General features: G+C 51.4%; 1 protein-coding gene and 1 long non-coding RNA gene across 3 annotated transcripts; one reads left to right on the top strand and one right to left on the bottom strand.

Moving 5' to 3' along the window:
• Positions 1-1,068: 1,068 nt before the first annotated feature.
• On the bottom strand, positions 1,069-17,671 carry ANXA2 (annexin A2). Of its 2 annotated transcripts, none has more exons than XM_026723802.2 (13): positions 17,629-17,671; positions 10,630-10,689; positions 8,736-8,835; positions 7,604-7,698; positions 7,231-7,344; positions 6,133-6,223; positions 5,244-5,323; positions 4,871-4,930; positions 4,439-4,532; positions 3,706-3,801; positions 2,858-2,916; positions 2,123-2,245; positions 1,069-1,509 (listed from the first exon to the last, which is right to left on the bottom strand). In XM_026723802.2, the coding sequence occupies exons 2-13, from the start codon at positions 10,675-10,677 to the stop codon at positions 1,450-1,452; spliced, it is 1,020 nt and encodes a 339-aa protein (XP_026579587.1). In that variant the 5' UTR covers positions 10,678-10,689; positions 17,629-17,671; the 3' UTR covers positions 1,069-1,449. The 2 variants fall into 2 exon arrangements, with proteins under 2 accessions (XP_026579587.1, XP_087798070.1); XM_087941944.1 differs by lacking the exon at positions 17,629-17,671 and adding an exon at positions 13,931-14,439.
• LOC148124744 (uncharacterized) lies at positions 12,913-19,608 on the top strand. Its single transcript, XR_015745162.1, has 3 exons — positions 12,913-13,162; positions 14,540-14,703; positions 18,851-19,608. It is a non-coding gene; the product is annotated as an uncharacterized LOC148124744 (long non-coding RNA).
• The last annotated feature ends 1,260 nt before the right edge of the window (positions 19,609-20,868 follow it).

A 20,868-nucleotide genomic window follows, 5' to 3' on the forward strand; every position in this document is an offset into this window, starting at 1 on the left:
TTTGTGGAATGATTTTCTTTAGAGGCAGTTCTGAGATAAAGTGTTTGCAGTCGGCCAGAGCCAAGAGCCCTCCGCTTTGCTTTGAGCGCCTCCTGGTGGGCATAGGTCATTTCTGCAGGTTTCGCTTGTGTACTATAAATTGTTCCGGAAAAGCAAAACGTTTCTTGCTAAAATGCAATTTTCTCTGCAGGTGGAAGAATGTGGCTGTGAACCAGCAAATGCAGACAGGCAGCTGCCCGCAATTACTTATCAATCGGTAATCGATCGGCCCTTCAAAGTTAGAAGGGCACTGAAAAATGTGACTCGCAACCAGTCCTTATGACCATTGCAACGTCCTCATGGTCGTGTGATCAAGATTCAGGCACTTGGTATCTGGCAGATGTTTGCAATGATCACAGCATCCTGGGGTCACATGAACCCCGCCTGCAACTTTCCCAGCAGCTTCTGAAAAGTCAGTGGGTGGGGGGGAGCCAGATTTCCTTAACAATCACATGAATCACTTAACTGCAATGCTTCGCTTAACAACCACGGCACACACACAAAAAAAGGTTGTATAATCGAGCATGGCTCATTGAAAAGCCCCCTTGCTTGCAAGAGACATTCTGGTCCCAATTGCGTTCGTAAGTTGAGGACTTGTTGTGTTCCACTCTCATCCCAACCTTAGGAAGAAATTGTTCTCCTTCGGGTCAAAGCACGGGGGGAAAATGTTTACTGAAGACACACACACACACACACACACACACACACACACTGGAAAAATGCCCCTTGCTCTCTTCTTCTCTCAGCACACACAAACCCACAAGATTGTGCGTGTGAGCTGGTATCAGAAACCGGACGCCGTTTTAAGGCAGAATATTATTTTAAAAAAGATTACAGAATCAAGGTACGTGCCTAAAAGGCGCTGCAATCGTAGAATTGGGGTTGGAAGGGACCTTAGAGGTCTTTTTAGTCCAACCCCTCTGCTCATGGCAGGAGTCCTTATCCCATGCCAGACAAATCAATGTCCAATTTACACGCAAGGAGGCTGTTGTTGCCAGAGGCAGACCGAAGAACCGCACAAACACGGGGTTTTTCTTTTAAAGTAAAAATCTCGTGTATTTTTTTTTTCCTTTATTCGTCCTTTCAACCAGATCCCATCACGGGTGAAACCTCGTGACGGATCCCATCGTCGTATCCGCTTCCCTCTCTTAGGAATGTTAGTTGCTTCAGCCTGGTGACTCCCACAGGACTAGCTACTGGGCAGGAGCTGAGCGGGAAGAAGGCGGGAGACACACACAGAAAGCGAGCCAGGCTTGGCGTACAGAGCAGGCAGGCGCTGAGTTAGCCGGGTTCCTCGTACTTCTGCAAAGGGCGGGAGAGAGAGAAGGGAAAGCAGCAGAGGTGGAGTGGGTGGGAAAAAAAGCACATTTCCAGCTTGGAGTGGTTGGAGGGGAATCTTTCTCCTGGGCTTCAGTCTTCTCCCCCGCAGAGATTCAGGAGCGCCCGCTGGTAATCGCCCTTTGTGTCTTGCTGCAGGGAAACCCAAAAGAGAAAAGCGACTGATGAAACCTCTGAACGTTGCAAAACCAGCCCTCCGCTAACAAAAGTTCACGGAAGTTACAACGGTACTGGAAAAAGGGTGGCTTATGACCGTTTTTCACCCTTATGGCCGTATGCAGCATTCCCCACAGTCACGTGATCAGAAGTCGAACGCTTGGCAACGGGTTCATCTTTACGACGGTGGCAGGGTCATGTGACCCCCTTTTGCGTCCTTCCAACGACCCAAAGTCCATGTGGGGAAGCCAGATTCACTCAGCAACCGTCTTACTAACTTTAATATCTGCAGGGGTTCACTTCACGAACATGGCGAGGAAAGTCGTAAACAAATGTCTCGCTTAGCCACATACATTTTGCGGGTCCGTGGTAAGTTGTGGACTCCCTGTACACCAAATCTGGCTGAATTCCCCCTCCCCTTTAATCTCCAGAGCACAGGACATGAGATGAATTGGGGGTCCCCTACCCCACCTGGGGGTGCAGGGCATGGAAGGAATGGGCCCCTATTCAGTGGGGACGTGGCTCCCTTCAAGGGATTTTAATCGGAGGGGCCGAGGCCCAAGCCAGCTCCGTCCTCTCGTTCACCCACCTGGATGAAGTAGTAGAGGGATTTTCCGTATTTCCTCTTGAATTCACTCTTAATTTTCAACATGTCAACTTCAGCTCGGGAAACCATGACTCGGATTAAGACCTTGTCCCGAGTGCCTTTGCCCTGAGAACAGAAACACCTCATGCTGAAACCAAACGCCTGGGAAATCTCTGAAAGCACTTTTTCCCCCCCGTCTCCTTCTTCAGACCAACGAAAGGAAAATTGAGAATTCCTTGACAGAAAGATGGGGAAAGCAACTTGGGGAATATTTGCATAAGCAGAAGAATTAATTGCAAAGGGTTGGATCTCTTTCCCATTTCTGCATCCTGATGGGGGGAGGGGAAAAAGAGCCCCCATGGGCTCTGGAAATTATTTGATGATAGAGCAATTCAGTATCGGGGAAATAACGTCCAATTCTAACATTGGGGTAGTTTAGAAGCCGTAGCTTTTCTCCTGACCTCCTTTTAAGGGACAAATCAATCAATTAAACTCGATGAAGTCAGTGTCTGCCTCAAAAGATTGACATTTATACTGTATTAACACTTTGACTGCATCTGTAGTATGCATCTGCACCACAATCTCACAATCTCAGGGTTATTGGCAGGTTTGGTTCAAAAAGATGTTATGTAAGATTCAGCTGAGCTTCGATTCCACCACCAGGGCCGCCATCTTGACTTTTTTGACCCTCCCTGCCCCTCCCGCTCTCGACCCAGGCTGCTTCTCCAAGGGCCTTACCTTCATGGAGTCATAGAGCCGATCAGCAAAGTACAGCTGTTTGTTCTGAATGCACTGGACTGTGGAAGGAATAAGATCAAAAATGAAGGCGAGACGTGTGGCAGACAAAACAAGGAAACCATTAAAAAAAAAACTTTTGTAAATGTACAACACTCAGAAACAATTTACACACAGTGAAGACAGGGCCAAAATCTCAAAACCCGTCTTCTAAAAGGGAAGAGATCCAAATTAGGGGCGCCTTCAGTCTGTCCTAGCAATTGATTTCTCCTCCGTTTAAAACCAATCAGTTGCAATTTTGTGATGTCCCTAATCCATTATGCAATTGGGTCCAATCAATGCAACTGATTCAGAAAGCAAATAATCTTTCATCGTTTACATTCCATTGGACACTCATAACAGACATGGATTTTGAAATATTGTGGGGTTGTTGTTTTTTGCTGCACCAAATGCAACCATCTGGTGTTAATTAGAAATGCAACTTCTTTGAGAGCTCGCATAATGCAAGGAATCCATCCAAAGACGTGCCTCAAATTCATCTGGAGATTATTTTCTGTCCTCTCTGACATCGCGCAGCCTAAAAAGTGACACAAATCTATAACTTGAAGACAACCAAGCTTGAAATCCTTCTCATCGCTGAATTAATTTCTCAGAACCAGGGAGATCTCTTAAGTGCCCTGGTGTTCTGACATCTCTACTTCTGCTTTTACAAAAAGGATCCAGGAAGTGTCTTTACCCCAGTTTCCCTTCCATCAGGCCAATGTCGGCTTCCTGCTTTGGAGACAGCCCACCCAAGATGTCCATGGCCAAGTTAAGAGGGCCGGTTTTCCCTTCTCCCCCCGTTTCCTTACCGAGATTAAGGAAGGCGTTCTCAAGGTCACCTTTGACCTCCTTTTTGATGCTCTCCAGCATATCATAGGGACTGTAGCTCTTGTACCTTTCGAACACTACCAAGACAAGGGAAAGGAAAAGTCAAAACCATCATTTGGGTGAAGACAAAGTTCAAGAAGAACGTCGGGATCTAACTTAGATCTATCATGACACTGCCAGGTCTCAGGAAGAAGGCCCCCAAGTTGGACTTATCACTTCTGGTCCTCCTGATAAGCCTCCTCCAGGTTGGGACATGATAGTAGGAAACAACTCCATGAGTAACAGAGAATTACTCTTTCACCTTGGCTCAGTAGAGCTGCTTATCAAAGAAGTTGGTTGTCCATAAGGAGCTTCTCAATGGTCCACTCTCAATGGTCAAGAAAGCTCTGGAAAGTGAAGCTGCTACCCAGAGCATGGACTTCTTTCCTAGTCTTATATATTGGCTGGCAGAGGCGTCTGCCATTATTGTCTCCTTTGGACCTTCTTCTGAAAGCTGATCCTCTAGGCCAGGGGTCTCCAACCTTGGCTGGCTGAAGAACTCTGGGAGTTGAAGTCCACAAGCCTTAAAGTGGCCAAGGTTGGAGACCCCTCTGCTCTAGGCCAGACGTGTTCAACCTTGGCAACGTTAAAACCTGTGGACTTCGAGTCCCAGAAGCCCCATGGAGTTGGCCCATTGACTTGCACCCCACAGCTGTCTGCAGAGGTTCGTTGTACCTTTCTGGAGATGGGGGATGCTCCTCTCGGTCATAATGTTGATCCACTTGGGAACATCGGTGCCCTTCCGCTTCACTCCGGCATCGTAGAGGTCCTGGGGAGGAGAGGGACATGTCTGGGGTCAGCTCCCATCCACATCTGGAATGACCCGAGCACCTTAAGAGCTCAGACAGCAATTCTGCGGGCAGAATCGGCCAGCTCTTGCCAAAGTGGTACAAAAAACCAAGGACAGCTATAAAGGAAAACTTGTGTGGTCAGATGAAGTGATAGAAACCACGGACGGAGAAGCAAAATGGGAGAGGCAGATTGTTTTATGCCACATCTGGGGGAAGGCGGGTTGTTTTAATCGCTTGTGGGAGATGGGTGGCTATAAATGCTGGAAGTAAACACGTTATTTTTAGTTTTTTGACACAGAAGGGAGTATTTATTTACCCGAGCATCTTGGTCAATGAGCTCAAAGTCCACAACAGAACAGTCTTCATTTCTCCTGCCCTTGAAACAGAGAACAGAAACACAAAGTAAAAACTCCTGTTATCCATCACAGAGTCCCTAGGTAGGAAAGGCCCATGGAGGACATCTAGTCCAACCGCCAACTTTTGCACACCCGCAGGAATCCCGTTGCTGCAGCACCACCATCGGATTCTGAGATCCAGATCAAATCAATTTGGGTGTCAGAACCGTTTGGGGATCATTCGCTGAGCGTATCATCGTGAGCATAGCTGGCTGGGGAATTCTGGGAGTTGAAGTCCATGGATCTCAAAGCGACCACGGCTGAGAAACACCAATTTTGCAAGGAGTTTCCTACCTTGGCCAGCGCAACCATCAGTTTACGGAAATCGCCAGAAGTGTCAGAGATGATGTCTTTTTCCAGTTCAGTTTTGTACACTAAAAACCAAGCGGAATGAAGGTTAAAGATGGGGGAAAACACCTCTGGGTTTAATCTGACAAACCCTGAATGTTGGTCACACTGGACTGCAGCCCTGAAGTTCAGTACAGATGCAGGAATAAGTTTGGCTTGATGCCCTATAAAGCAGCTGCAATAAGAGGAAACCGCCTGGGTTCCTGACTATAGGGAGTCCTCGTTTGGCAACTATAATTGGGACCAGCCACTCAGACATTCAGCAAAACAGTCGCTATGCGAAACAGCGACTGCTTAAGATCTGATGAAGTTTTCATTTTGTTTTGAGACCTGCCAAGGTCATCAATGCAAAGATCGCTTGCACAGTGACTTTATCTTCACTGTCATAGCTGTGAACAGTCACTAAACAAGGCAGTTAGTAAACGAGGAGTGCCTGTAACTAAATTTCACCCAGAGGACACTGATGAAGCTGGGAAAACTTGGTGGGATTTTTTTTTTTCCCTACAAACTTCAAACTGTGTATTATAGAAAATATTATTTCTTGTTTTCACACCCACTGCGGATAACTTGGCCAAGAACCGTATTTTCTATTCCTTCAGTCCTGATGGGACCTGTTTGACTTTTGTATCCAGTGAAGTTTGCTAAGTTCTCCACTCCCCGGATGCAAGCTGCTTATTCAACATATATATAAATTAATAAATAAAAAATTCTGGAGATTGCACAAACAAAAGAACAGAAGTATCATCTTTGCAACAGGCCTCTTTTCCTTCAGTAAGAAATCATGGTTGCTGTCCATCCTTAACAAAACCCCGGATGAGCAACTTGGCCAACTTACTTTCCCTGTAAACTTTGTTGATGATGGCCAGTTCCTGGTTTGTCCGTGAGCAGATGATCTCAATGAGCGTGTCTTCGTCAGTTCCCAGGCCCTGGAATACAAGAAAAAAATCCACGGGGAGCTTATACGGCCATCTCGGTTGAGATGCATCACCGTCTGACTCCGATCACTGGCAAAACCTTCGGGAAAGTCTTAGTCAGCGGCCTCGCTTGAACTGAGCTCCAGTCCAGCCCTCCCACCTCCTGGGAATCACTGGGAAAACTCCAGCTTAAAGCTTGCCAAGCGGCTGCCACCATTCCTGACGGCTGGAAGGACTTATGAGTCACACAACGCTCGTTTTTGTGGTTAATGGCTGCATCTTAACTTGATCTTTTTTTGTTTTTTGTTTGTTTCCTCCTAGTAGTTTTTCTTGCAAATGCAAATGTTCGCTTGCTTTGGCTCAACTGAGAGCGAATCCATTGCTTGCAACAGGAACCCTACAAACCTAAGGAAACCTAACCGTGCTTTTCATTCACAGCACCAATGGAAGGTTAAACACTTACTCGGTTTTCCAACACTCTTTTAATTCTGTTTCCTGCCCCCCCCCCCGCGTTATTTTGTATTTTTTTTACTGCGTTCTTAAAACACTGAGAGAAAGAGATGTCCTCGCTCCTTCCTCCAAGCTAGAAGGCGAAGCAATCGTCAGCTCAGATTGCAATGTAGGTCATGGACACTAGAGGAAAGTGTTGGATAAACACAAAATACTATCCCCTTGCTGTTTGATCGATTGTTTGCTTTTATTTATTGATTCTCTATTGCCCCAGGTGCAATTCCCGGGTCCCAAGAGAGAGATTCCAGAGGCCTGAAATCCTTCCGTCCCTTCCTGAGCACCCCAAAAAACCCCTTTCCCAAATCTGCCAGTGGGTGGTTCTCCTGTGCCCATAACTCCCAAATGTCCCCTGTCTGAGTGGCTGAGGTGGACCAAGACCATCCTTGTGGGCAGGGCAGGGTGAACGACATTTGGGAGAGAAGGAACAGCTCAGTTCCATCCTGGGAACAGGAGACATCTTGCCCTTGACCGGAGTCGGTGGGATGGACGGAGGGGTGGATCTCACTGACCTTCATGGCTGCCTTCAGCTCAGAGGCGTCATACTGGGCCGGCGTCTTCAAGAGGCCCAAGATGACCGTTTCCAGGTGGCCGGAGAGCGCAGATTTCAAAGCAGCCGCGAGTTCCTACGGCGGGGACGAGATCAACCCGTTAGAAGGCCTGCCGAATTAGCAGACCGCTCCGCAAGCCACTCCGTTCCCACAAGCCATAAATTGTGGTTTACAAATCGGAGGCGCCAGATTTTCCTTACAAAACCCAGACCTGCCACCCTAAGCCAGGATTAGCAAGGGTCAAACAAAGCCACAATGGGTTATGCAATGACTCGATGCTAAGTTCCCACCTCGCCCAAGGGAATTCTAAGAACTGGACTCCCAGCCTCCGTACCTTCTTGGTTCTCCGCTGGTAAGCAAAAGCGATATCCTGCCGTTGTTCGTTGCTGCGGTTTGTCAAAAGGTTGACAATGGTCACTTCATCCACCCCTGCAGAGAGAGAAGAACGCCCCTCCCTTGAGACTTTCAAGAAGAGACTGGACTGCCATTTGTCAGAAACGGTGTCGGTTCTCCTGTTTAGGTGGGGGGGTGGACTAGATGGCCTGCAAGGTCCCTTCCAACTCTGTTAACCTGTAAACCTTCTCCTCCATTCTGTCCCTCTCTCTCTCTCTCTCTCTCTCTTTCTGTGTCCCTCTCTGTCCATAGCTTTGTTTTCCAACCTTGGCCACTCTCAAGTGGGTGGACTTCATCTCCCAGAATTCAACTGCCAACTGAAAGCGAGGACTTCAGTTCCCAAGGGATTCTGGGAGTTGAAGTCCACCCATCCAAAAGTCGCCCAGGTTGAAAAACACCACTGTAGAGATAAGCCCAAGGAGAGGGAATTTTAAAAAAAGAATAATACTCTCAATTGATAGAAGCGTGATGAGAAGGAAAGCCAATAAGAGCAGCTTGTCAAAAGTTGAGTTTCTAACATCCGCTCTTCCTTTAAGTGATGATTGATTGATTGACGAGCAACATCCGGCTCTTTTTAAAACCCCCAAAAGCCTTGGGAATCTGATTGGGGAGGGGAAACGAAGGCGGGTCTCCACACACACCCCGTGCAAAGAGGATTGTTTGGAGTTTGCGCCCGTCATGGAGAGCGCAAAAACAAGGGTTTTCAGAACGGAGGAGCCTTTCATCAAATGCACCCCAAAGGGTGGGAAAACCACAGCTGGCGGGGTCCATGCAACAGGGTGGATCCCGGGCAGATCCTCCAGAGCAAGGGGTCTCCAACCTTGGCCCCTTTAAGACTTGTGGACTTCCGCTCCTAGAGGAACTCTGGGAGTTGAAGTCCACAAGCCTTAAAGCGGCCAAGGTTGGAGCCCCCTTGCTCTGGAGCAGCCGTAGTCCCTTGAGAAGGGCAAAAGAGGAAGAACCCCAAAGTGTTTCCCCCCCCCACTTCTAATCCCGCCTCCATGCCCAGCCAGGAGAAGCAGCAGCCCTGGTTGACGTTGGACCCAACTCCGCACGGTCTCCTTGGCGCCTACCTTTGGCCTTGATGGCGGTTTCCAGGGTGAGAGCATCGCGATCGGCATCGAAGTTCCCGTAGGCTTTGACGGTGGCGTAGGCACTGGGGGGGAGGGAGTGCTGGGAGGGGGAGAGAAAAAAGGGCAACCATCAATGAGAAGATCTGCTGAGCCCACTCATTGCTTGTGGGGGTGGGCGACAAAGGCCATTCACCCAGGCAAGCCCGCCACCCCACCCACCCAGGAAAAGGAAGCCATTTGCCTTGAGTGAGGCCCCCTTTGCCAAGCTGGTGCCCCCCCTGAAGGGCTGGCATCAACCCACCTGCAGGCCCCCACCTTGGGTGAGGCTGAATGCTTGGGAAGCTTCGGCCCCATGGATTCGGGGGGGGGGGGGCTCCTTCACTTATGGACTCAATCAGGCATTTGCAAACGCCAGGCTGCCACAGGTGGCTGGGGGCAAAGCAGGAGGATGGGGGCCACAAAACAGGGGGGGGTCAAGGACCCCTCATGAGGCCCCCACCCCCCCGCAAGGGGATTCGGTGAGGCCCAGAAAGGAAGAGGGGTGTCTCTGAACCCCCCAAATCAACAGGGGGAAGACGTGGGTTGAAGCTAATCAAGTAATCGGATTCCCACCCGCCCTCAATGAGCCCCCCACCGCCAAATTCAGGAGGGCATCAGGTCTCTCTCCTCTCTCTCTTTCTCTCTTTCTCTTCTCCAGGTTCTGTATTCCAGTTCTTGACAATCCGAATCTCATTAACAAACCTTTGGGCTAGTGGTCTTCTGCAATTACAAGAGTTCAGCCCAGCTCACGTTCGGGCCCCACAAGTGCTGGGCTGAATTACAGCCCCCCCTCTTAAGCCCAGCAGGAAGGACGGCCCATGGCTAGCGCTGATGGGGTCTGTAGTCCCACGCCCCCGATTGGGGAAGGTGACTGTTGGCGCAGCCAGCCCGTCTCGCTCGCCCAAAGTGCTGGAAAGGAGAAGTGGCTTTGGCCATAAATATTTCGGGCTGCCAAGGGCCCCTCCTCCTGGGAGGGGAGGGGGCAGGTCTCCAAAGGGGTTTTGGAGCGGGGGGGGCGAGAAGGGGCACCCTCTTGCAAGCCTGCAAAGCAGGTTCCACCAGGGCAGCTTTGCAGAAAAATATCTATCCTGCTTTTCTTCGGAAAGGCTCCCCGCGAGAGGGAAGGGGAGGCGAGGCGTGTTTTCCAGGGGACCCACCCGGCCACCTTCCCTCTTCCCCAGGCAGGAGTTGGCCCCAGGCCAGGCCAGCCTTGGCACCACCGGCACTTTCCCAGAAGAAACCGCTGATTCATGAAGCCAAAACCAACAAGGAGTGGAAAAGTTAAATGCACCGAACTCTTGAGCTTGTCTGCTCTCCAAACAAAGGACATTCTTTGGCCGTTGAAGAGCAAGCAGTGGAAAAAAAAAGAGCCTGCAAACGGGGGAAGGAAATAGCTGAGCCGGCCCCTGTTCTCTTGCACAGAACCTGCTGAGCCTGTTGGTCAGAGGAGCCCGTTCTGGGCTGGAGGACGGACACCCCACCTCCCACCACATATATATATACACACACACACACACACACACACACACACACACACACGGCAGGGTTGCAGCCACTCCATGGACAAAAGCTCTTCATCGCCCTCAATGGCTCTTTGTTTTCTTGCAGACGTTTTATTACCCAACTAGGTAACATCGTCAGTGCTACAAGGGAGTGGGGAGCTTATTGTTTGAGCCTGCCCGATCTACGTTTTCTGGGAAAATCTACTTGGGGGAGGGGGGTGCAAACCCACTTAGGGTTAGGCGGTCCCCATGAATCCGGTGAGCAAAATGGACATCGCCAACGGATTTGTAGCGCCTGGGAATGCTTAGGAGGGGGTCGTGTTTCGAAGCCCCCTCCCGTCTACAATACTTACATCTCCCTCCAGGGTGAGCTTGCTGAGGATTTCGTGGACAGTTGACATCTTGACAAAAAGCTGGAGGGAAGAACAGAAAAAAATAAGGTGTCATAAACATCCACCTCAACTTCTGGGAGGCATTGAGACCTGCAAGCCTGGCCTAAAAACTCTTTTAGGGGCTCTGATTCTGTAGCCCACCCACCCCGCGCCTTGACCGCATGGCCTAGTCAATGAATGGCCGTCCTTGTTCACCAGCCTTTCACTTCTGGATTTTCCAAAGCCTCCAAAGAAATGCTTTGTTTCCAGCTAGCCCAACAGAGCCAATCCTGGGTCCTCACAGATACAGCCAGGAAAACTTTCATACCTGGACAATCCGTCACTGAAAATGTCAAATGGCAGGTTTTAAAAAGTACCTAAAACCAATTTGCCCAGTTTGGGTTTTCGATTACACATTTCAGACACCTGCTTAGGGGAATCCTTACTGCGATTAGGTGGAGGAAGAGGAGGAGGAAGGCAATTGAGGAAACATGGCATGTCCTACGAGGAGATATTTTGCTGCTGCTATTAGAATTGGTTCCCCAAAGGGGATTTTCTGCCCTTGGAGACTCGGGGCAAGAGATTCAATTGCCAAGGTGGTAATACAATTAAGCGCTATAAAGAAAGGCACAATTTAAGGAAGGAAGCGTTTAAAAGAGGCTTGGCCTCTTGCAAGCCACACAAGAACAACTGAACAACTTGGGGAACTTTGAGGAAGTGGAAGCCAGCAGCGTGCAATTAATAAGCCAGCTTATTAAGGGCGAGGCAAGGATGGGGAAACCACCGTTTGCCAAGAATTGTCTGGCCCCACCAACCTTATTCGTTCTTCAGTTCTGAAGGCTTCAAGAAACAATAGAAAAGTAAAGTAAACAAAAAGGAGGAGAGAAGGAAGGAAGGACACCGCAAAAGAATGCACATTCTTTAGAAAGGATTGGGAAGAATCTTGAGGTTCAAAAGCAACAAAGAAAATGGAGAGAAAGGTCACAAGGCAGAGCAGGGGCCTCCACCCAGCACAGCTGAGGCAGGTTTTCCATCCTGCAGAGCCCAGATTCCACTTCCACTGTGGAGCAAGGTTGCCAGCCCTTCCCACCCCTGGCCGAGCCGTCAGAAAAGTTGTTCCTCTCTGCCCCAAACTTCTATCAAAGTGTTTGCAAGCATCCTGTCTCTTCCGGGCTGGGCTGGGCCGAGGGGCAGTGGTCCTCGGAGGGTGGGATCCCACCATACCATTCCTCTCCCTCTTCCAAGAAGGGGGCAAGGCCAAATTCCTCCGCTCAGAGAAATCTTCCCGCCGCTGCCCACAAATGCAACCAAAAAAACCCCCAGACAGTTGTTTGCAAACTTTCCTTTTCAAATCCACCCCGGGCAAGGCCAGTAGCCAACTTGCAAAATCCAAGGGGGCGGGGTGCCTGAGAGACCCCTAGAAGAGCCACTACCCACTGCCCTGGATTGAAACATCCAGTCCCGAAAAGAAAAGAAAAATCTGAAGAACTCCAAAGAGGACGCTTTGAGATCCTCCAGTCCAACCCTGACAGCTGGCTATCTTTCCAAAGCTGCAGAGCGATCCTAAGGACACGGAGACCCTGATGTTTAGCCGAGGGACTGGCAAGCACATTGCTCACTCCCCCTCGAATACAGGAGAAGGTTATGGAGGGCAGAAGGGCTCGGGAGGTGAACTCTGGGCAGATTTGGGGCTGAAAAGAGGACACCTGCGAGTCACTTCCTAAACAGCTTAAAAAAAAAATGTTTCTAGTCCCTAGGATGGCCAAGAGAGTTTAGGAATAGCACAGGTCCGGATACAGCAATACCTCCATTAATTTGGAGTCTTTATGTCCTGGGGTTCTAAGGATGGACGACTCCTTGGGGTCTCCAGTGTTTTTCAACCTTGGCCACTTTAAGATGGATGGATGGACTTCAACTCCCAGAATCCCATGGTTGAGAAAAGCTATTTTAACCCCAATGAGAAGAGCTTTTCCTTCTGGCTACTTCTACGCTGGCAACCCTATCCCCAGGTATACTGCCTCCCGCCTTGGAGGCTCCATAACACCCACCAGGTGATATCCCTACTTCCTTCCTGGGCCCCTCCAGTTGCAATCCACCAGTCTTCCAAGTTGCCAAGTTTGGAGACTTCTAATTTACAGGGTCCAAATCTGGGAGAAGCAGCAGCAGCAGAAAATATTTTGAAAGGAGGGGGGAGGGAGGAGGGAGGAGGACGGAATCCAAGGAACGCCTTACGGAAACACACCCACCCACGCGGACCCACACGTTACGCACGCGTGCAACCCGTGCCAAAGCGCACGCCTTCCTGCCAGCCCGGCGCTGGAAAGGCCGGGCGGTTCCCGCCGAGCCGCCCCCCCGGACCCAGGAGGCGAGGATGGGGTGGAGGGTGGGTGGCGCGGGGGAGATGCCTCCTCCCAAGGGAATGCTGCAAGGATCCCTCCTCCGCTCGGAGAGCGATCTTTGGTCGGGGAGGAAAGCTCGCCCGGGTTCAGCTACGTGGCGGGGCCGCCTTAAACAGGTGAGGATTGCGGTGCGGCCGCTCTGCAGTTTGCAGAATCCGGGCGTTTGCGGGGAATGGTTTTGAATTCACACAGCCAACTTCTTGCGTGTTAAAAGCACCTCTTAACACTGGAGCTAGCCCCCCTCCCAAAAGGCATGTTTTAAATCCAGGGGTCCACGGGGGTCCTCAGTCCTCCAGGCCATGGCTGTCCCAAAGAGGGGGGGGGTGTTTTTCCCCCAAAGCAATTTTGCTTTTCCTTGAAGACGTTTCGCTTCTCATCCAAGAAGCTTCTTCAGAACTGAAGCTTCTTTAGAAGCCAAGGAGCTTCTCGAGTGAGAAGCGAAACGTCTTCGTTGCAGTTGCCTTTTGAAAAAGCAGCTTTAAAACCCAGGTTTCTTAGTTTCTATGGAGATTCTGCATCCTCCATCCAGGTCCTGGTTCTCCCAGGACTGGACTTTCTGGTTTTTCTTTGAAGACGTTTTGCTTTGGGGTCCAAGAAGCTGCCGAGAGCTGAAGAAGCTTCCTGGGTGAGAAGTGAAAGGCCTTCCAAGAAAAAAACAGAAAAGCCAAGTTTCTTTGGCATCCGTGATCGCAAATCCTATCTTAACTGCGGCCTGGAAATTAAAGGGTTCAGCAGGGAACCGTCGAGACTTGTTCTCCTTCTGTCTGGCATGGCTGCGTGCTGGCATGAGGAAACAGCAAAGGGGATCCCATCCCAGCTACTCCTGAGAGCAGGAATGAAAGGCTGGGTTGTGTGCTCAGCACAATTGCGCACAAGATGCTTGCACAGCAGATGAAGTTTGGGTCTGGTCCAACCCCAAAGTGAATTCTCTTCTGTTAGATTTCCCCCAAGGACTGCTGAAAAACTTCAAGACAGTTGGCCGTATCAGTGCAGTCTGCTCCAATTTGCTTCCCCCCCCCCACTCACACACAAAAGACCTGTGCTTCCATACCCATAATCCTCAGCCAGCAGGGACCAAGACAGCGCAAAGGAGCTAGTGCTTCATGGCCGTCATAGAATTGGATAGGGCCGCATCTGGAAGCCACCAAGGCGGATGCTTTTGATCCAGAGAGTCCCTTTTACTTTCCCAATAAAATGCAAGCTTTCTGGTGAAAGGTAGGCCTGTGACAGCCCTGTGAGGTAGGCCAGGATGCTGGTGCCCAGCAGGAATGAAGAAAATTCAAAATATGCTTGAGCAGAGATTTAGATCTGGAGTTAAAGTAGCATTTCTGAAACTTGGCAACTTTAGGATGGCTGGACTTCAAACTCCCAGAATTCCCCAGCCAGCCAAGCTCTTATAAATTGAGAAAAAAAACGACTTTAATACTGCCGTAACTGCTATTCAATGCACCAAGAACCCTTTTTTAAAAAATCCTTTTAATCCATCCTACCAGCCAATCCAGCTTCTCCAACCAAGGCCGAGTTGCCATTTCACAGCCAGGAACTCATCCGTGCTGGCCCAAGAGCTAAGCTGGCTGTGCCCAGACACCCAGACTCCTGCCCGGGACGGCTGCCATCGCCCCTGGCTGCTCCCTGAGGTGCCGCAGTTGCTTGGCGGGTGAGAAAAGGGGGAGGGGGCTCTCTTGCCAAGGAGGGGCTGCAAGGCCGGATTCCTGGCTTGGAAAGAAATCTGGGTGTGGCCGGGCAGGAATGCAGGCAGGGCGCAGGGAAGAGAAGGCTCTGGAAAATTGGGGGGAGGGAGGATCTGCAGGAAGAGGCCATCATCCACAGCTGCAGATGTTTCCTTTCTGGGAAGGGGGGGGAGGAAGTTAAGAAAAACCTACTCCGGGCTCCATTTTTTCCCCCACCCCATAAAATCAGACAATGTCTTCAAAACCAAACCTCGTACTGCCCCACTGTAGATTCAGGATACAGAATAAAGCGATGAGTTGGAAGGAACCCTTCTGGAAGGCCTAAGTTCTAGTCCAATATTAGGCGTCTCCAAACTTGCCCACTTGTGGACTTCGACTCCCAGAATTCCCATGGCTGGCTGAGGAATTCTGGGAGTTGAAGTCCACGTGTCTTCAAAGGTGTCAAGTTTGGAAAACCCCTGCCGCCCACATCTCATTCTGGACCAATGGCTGTCTAGTCCCTTCTTGGAAACCTCCAGTAATGGGGGTGCTGAATCAGAACTTCTGGTTCTGGTTCAGGAGAGTCCATTCCATATGCCAGGCCTTCCCTGGACGCTGAACTCCTGTTGTAAGCCTGCAGCTTCTTTGCAAAATAGGGTCTGTCCCTCCCCATGGAGAATCAGTCTTGGACGAAGATGGGGGGGGACTAGTTTGGCTCCAGCCAGCCCCCCCCCCTTCTTCTGTGGACCCCGAGCCCATCAAACCTTTCAGGGTGGGTGGTGATTTGAACCCAGGTCTCCACAGCTGTCATCTGTGAGGCTCTACTCACTATGCTACACCCCCGCCCCCTTTTGCTTCACTGCCTGGTGGAATTTCTTCTCTCCCCCACCCAGGCCAAGAGGCCCTCGGAGTGGGTGGGGGGCTGCCAATTCCTTTGCAAACAGGCTGGAGACCATCCTGGCTGCCGCCCATTGGGCCTCCTTGAACAACAAAGACATTCAGGCTTAATAGCAAACAGATTTAGTGCAGCCAAAGGCCCCGGAGGGCTCGGCCAATATTTTATTGGAGGCTCAGCGGCTGTTGCAGCAACACGAGGGATGCTTAGAAGAACCTCTGGCTCTCTCTTATGGCCGTCCTTATCTGAGACAACCGAGAAGCGATGGGGAACTCTCCAGAAGCAAAGCCCAAACAGATACAGTGCAGATTCCGGTCCTTGGGTGAGATGCAAGGAATATGACACTCTTTTGAGGCCACAACTGTGACACCAGATTTGCAAACTAGAGTGCAAAGGTGCTAGTCCACCGTAGTTTTCTAGGGGCTAGGCAGCTTTTGAAGGTCCCCGGGAGGTTTTTAATGCTCACCGGATGCCTAAAGAGGAGACGCCCCACTCCTCCAGCCTTTCCTTTCGAGTAAATTAACCCGAGAGTTTGGCCCCGAACTCTTTTGCGTCAAATGTTCATCAGAAGCTGGTCTGATGATCACTGTGTCTCTGTAACAAGGAGAGCTTTTTGTTGTGCAACAAAGTCCGGTTTCTCTGCTAAAAATAGGCCACAGGACAATCAGCCGGACCGACCCCAAGAGGTGGGAGGATGCGGCTGAAAGAGTCATAGATGGGGGAGGGGTGACTTTCTCCCCCCCTCCCCCCCCAAATGCTCCTCTCCTCCAAACCAGGCCAAGCACAGGGCGTGGCGCCTGCTGTGCTCAACAGCTTGTACCGCATTGCTTGCTGTAACATGCCAGCCGGGGAGGGGCGGGCAGGCGGGCGAGAGGAGGAGAGGGGGGGAGAATCACACTGGATGACGTCACAGAAACGGCCTGCAGCCCCTCCCGAGAGCCACACCCGAGAGCGAGGATCGTTGCAAGGAGAGGCATCGCCGCTGCAGTTGGCAGAGAGAAAAGCGCCAGGCTGAGGAAATCGGGCGGGGGTGGGTGGCAAAAGCGGGCCTTACTCAGGGGCTCCATTGCAACAGCTCTGCACCCACCCCCACCCCCCCAGTTCCCCTCGGCAGAGACTTTGAGAAAAGCTTTTGTGTCCAATCCACGCACACAATCCCACAGGGGGAGATTTCCTCCACGGCCCTCTGGTGGCAAGCGGGCACCAGATGCTCCCACCCCCCCACCCCCCAAAAAGAGGCAGTGATGGGGGGCTCCGGAGCCAAACAACAAGAGGGGGGCGGGCCTCCAGCAGCCTGCTGCTTCCACAGGTTTGAGGGGGCCGTTTTCATGCCCACCCCGATGGGCTGCCTCCAGCCCCAGGCGAGCCACCGACTGGCACAGCACTTCAGCCTCCCCTCGGGCCAGCCGAAGCGTCGGGGAGGGGGAGGGTAACCCCCAAAGGTGGCGCCATGGAGGCCAGGCGAAAAAGAGGAGGGGGCGCCCCCTCCTGCAGGAAGGGTCCCAGGAGGGGAATCCCCGAGGCAATCTGGTCTCTACCCCGTGGGGGGGGAATTGCAAAGAAGCCAACGCCGCTTCGCGCGCTCCCCGACGGGGAAAAGCAGCCCCGGGGTTCTACCCGCCCCGAGAAGAAAGTCCCGAGGCGGAGAGCAGCCGGGGGTCTCAGGAACATCCTCCCCCAAAAAAAAGGGCGCTCCGGAATCCTTGCAAGAGCCCGGAGACCCCGAGCGGGCTCGGCCACCAGCCGCCCGCCCGGCCCTGGCGCTGCCCAGGAGGGTCCCCTCCCGCAGGACCCGGCTGGGACCCCCCACCCGAGGGGGCGCCCCCTTGCCTGCAGCCGAGCCCCTTGCTCCGACGGGCATCAGCTGCGGCGGACGCCGGCTGGGCAAAAGGGTGGCGGGGGCGCAGCGGGACCCTCCGGGGAGGAGGCTGGGCGCGGGGATGCGGGGCGCCGGCCGCCCCCGCCGCTGCAGAGCCCCGAGGGGAGCGTCCGCTGCCGGCCGGAGGACGGGACTTACCGGGAGGGGCTGCAGACTCCGAGCGCCGGCCGGCCTAAGGGAGAGCGGGCGGCGCCCGGACGGCCCTTTTGTAGCCCGGGCTGCCTCCCAGTCCCCGCCCGCCTTGACGGAGGCCAAGCCCGGCCCGGCCGCCGCCTCTGACTCAGCCCCGCCGGGACGGGAGGGGCCCTGGCGCGGCTGGCGAGGACCCCGCGGGGGAGGCTGCCGGCGCTTGGGGCCCGGGTCGACGGGGCGGGAGGGGCGGCAGCAGCGGCTTTGGGGTGGCACTTGCCCCCCGCAACCCCCAGCCCCAACATTATTGCATTATTTATTTATTTATTTTGTCAAGCAATTATAAGATAACAGGTATATAAGTATAGTTATGAATACATGAAATGGGTACATATAAGAAAAAAAAAAAGAAATAATAGGACAGGGACGGTGGGCACATTGGTGCGCTTATGCACGCCCCCTACAGACCTCTTAGGAAAGGGGTGAGGTCCATAGGAGACAGTCTAAAGTTGAAAGTTTGGGGGGTTTGGGGAAGAAACCACAGAGTCAGGTAGAGTATTTCAGACATTGACCACTCTATTTTATTTGTCAATTGCTTACAAGATAATAGGTATAAGTAAAAACATAGTTATGAATACATGGGTGCATATAAGAAAAATAAAAAATATATAAAAGAAACATTAGGACAGGGACGGTAAGCATGATTGGTGCGCTTATGCACGCCCCCTACACATCTCTTAGGAAAGGGGTGAGGTCCATAGTAGAAAGTCTAAGGTTAAAGATTTTGGGGTTTGGGGAAGAAGCCACAGAGTCAGGTGGAGGATTCCAGACACTGACCGCTCTGTTGCTGAAGCCGTAGTAGTGTGGTGGGGGGTTTCCCTTGAGTTTGTATCTAATGTGTGCTCTTGTGTTGTTATGGTTGAAGCTGAAGTACTAGAGGCCGGCGTGGAGAGGAAGTGTTGCCCCTCCCTTTGCTGCAAGAGGAGACGCGGCTCAGTTGCCCCAAGGAGGGCCCTGCGGGGGGAGTAGATGCCAAGGGCGGAGGGCCCGTCTGTGTGCAAGAGGGTCAGACCTCCTGCGGGGGATCAAATCCGGCCTCTGGAGACCCCGGGCGGCTTCTTCTGGAACAGGCCAACGGGGCAACTCAATGAAGGGGACAAGTCTTCCAACTCAAGGAGAAGACAAGAGGAACGCCAGCACTTTCTCCTCTCCCTCTGCCTCTCTCAAGCAGACCTTGGCCAGGAGTGAGGACGCACTAAAAGCTGGTTTCTGCCCCTGGGACTTGCCTGAAGGTATCGCGAGTTGAGACCTCATGGAAACCCAGCAGGACTTGAAGTTTTCCTTCCAGTTGAGGTGACTTGAAGGGGGGACAGCAGAGAAGTTTTCTTAGCTGAAATGGAAAGGGGATGGACCGTCTTCCGGGCATCTCTACTCGGTGCTCCATCCAGGCTTAGCTTTTGAATCCACACGGGGTTGGCACCCAACCCAAGCGGCAGATGGGATCATGGCCACCTGGTGGGGCCTGGATGAAGCCGGCCATCTTTCCCAGAAGTGGCTTCGCAGGCTAAGTTGATTGAGGCTGGAAGCTTCGAGAGAGAACCAACACCCCTCTATTTTTTTTGCATGGCCCTTCTGAGAAAATTTCGCCCAGCAGCGAGAGCAACATTGCTCCGTCTCAGCAAAATTAAGATGTGTGGACTTTATCTTCCAAGGATGAGATCATGGCCAAATTGGGGTGGGGGGGGACCAAGATCCCATCAGCCCTTTTGCGATTGTCCCTTGCAGCCTTCCAACTGCCTGCCTGCCCATTTCACAGACCACCTCAAGAGGCCCATAACAGCACCAGCTGGGTGAAAAACACCGCCACGTCCCTCCGCTTTTCTAAGTGCCGTTCAACTACTTAAACGTTAGACATTGTCCAAGAGGCCTGGCACATAAGCGTAGAGAAAGGGTAGAGAACATAAAGTGACATAAACTTCACATCTTAAACAGCTTATTGCTTCTTTCCTGGTTTTATTGCTCTTTTTTTTTCCCCTTTTGTATTTTCTATTTAACCAGCTTGCAAAAAGCAGGCGTGTTGGTTTCTTTGGAACTATGACTAGAACAATAGGAGGGATTTCATTTCTCTTTCCCTGCACTCAAAATCCTCCGGAGCAACTGATTTCTTTCGAAATTTATTTTTCCTCCTCCTTGAGCAGCGGGTTAGACTAAAAGACCTCTAAAGTCCTTTCCGACCTCATTATTCTGTTGTTCCGGGGGGAAAGACAAGGGAGCCATCTTGTCTTGATTTAACCTTTTCCAAGATGAAGAATCCTCCGCTGGCACTCAAAAACCTTCTCTGTGCACGACATTCATGCAACATTGAATATTTCATGCTTGGGAATCCAGGCCACTTCTTAACCTCCTTTGTCTGTTTTTAAACATCTGGCACAATTTTTAAAGGGACCAGGGTTGAGTTGAGAAAGGTCTGAACTCTAACCTGGATGATGTTGAAACCGTGATGAGTTTGGCTTGTTGTTGGCTTGTTGTCAGGGCCGGCGACCTCATCCTAACCAGCTGATCCTTCCGAGGAGAGTGCTATGCCTTAAAGACTCTCCTAGCTAGGCCTGGATTCCTTTCCTGGGCCCCGTCAGTGGAGAGGTTTTGTTTGCTCTGTGTAATCCTGTGCAAAAGAGCATCTAATACAGGGAGTCTCCAAACTTGGCAACTTTTAAGACCTGCAGACTTCAACTCCCAGAATTCTCCTGCAAATCTTAAAAGTTGCTAAGTTTGGAGACCTCGGAGTTAGTATCTCTGGAAGAAGGACGGAGGGAAAAAACGCTCCAAGGATGGAAAGTGGAATACGGGTGTTTCCTACCCAATTTGGCCTTAACCAGAGTGGCATAAACTTCATTAGCCTCTCCTGTGTTTTTAATTTGTATCCTGCCTGCTTTTATTATTTATAGAAATAGCTGAAGACGTTGAACTTATCCAACACACCTTCCTCCTATTTTTGCCATAACAATGGCCCTTTCAGGTTGGGTGGATAAGATAGAAGGTCTGGCCCAAAGTCACCCAGCTGGTTTTCATGCCTAAGGCGGGACTCAAACTCATGGTCTTCTACTTTCTAGCCTGGTGCCTTAACCACTAGGCCAAACTGTATTTCAAGAGCAGAAAACAGGACAGGTAGGGCCTCAGTATCCTGGCGAACTTCACCTTTTTCACCCGTCTTTGTATCTTAAGGCCGAACACCTTCGATCTAGCTGCTAT

Source organism: Pseudonaja textilis, chromosome 13 (genome assembly GCF_049901715.1).
Source record: "Pseudonaja textilis isolate UNSWEBS1 chromosome 13, rPseTex1.2, whole genome shotgun sequence".
NCBI lineage: Eukaryota > Metazoa > Chordata > Lepidosauria > Squamata > Elapidae > Pseudonaja > Pseudonaja textilis.

Excerpts from the sequence above, each read along its gene's own strand:
- ANXA2 (XM_026723802.2), bottom strand. The coding sequence starts at position 10,677 with ATGTCAACTGTCCACGAAATCCTCAGCAAGCTCACCCTGGAGGGAGAT. Across the intron at positions 7,345-7,603 it reads ACCAGCGGAGAACCAAGAAG|GAACTCGCGGCTGCTTTGAA; the intron begins GTACGGAGGCTG and ends TCCCCGCCGTAG. Across the intron at positions 1,510-2,122 it reads CCCTCTACTACTTCATCCAG|CAAGACACAAAGGGCGATTA; the intron begins GTGGGTGAACGA and ends GTTTCCCTGCAG.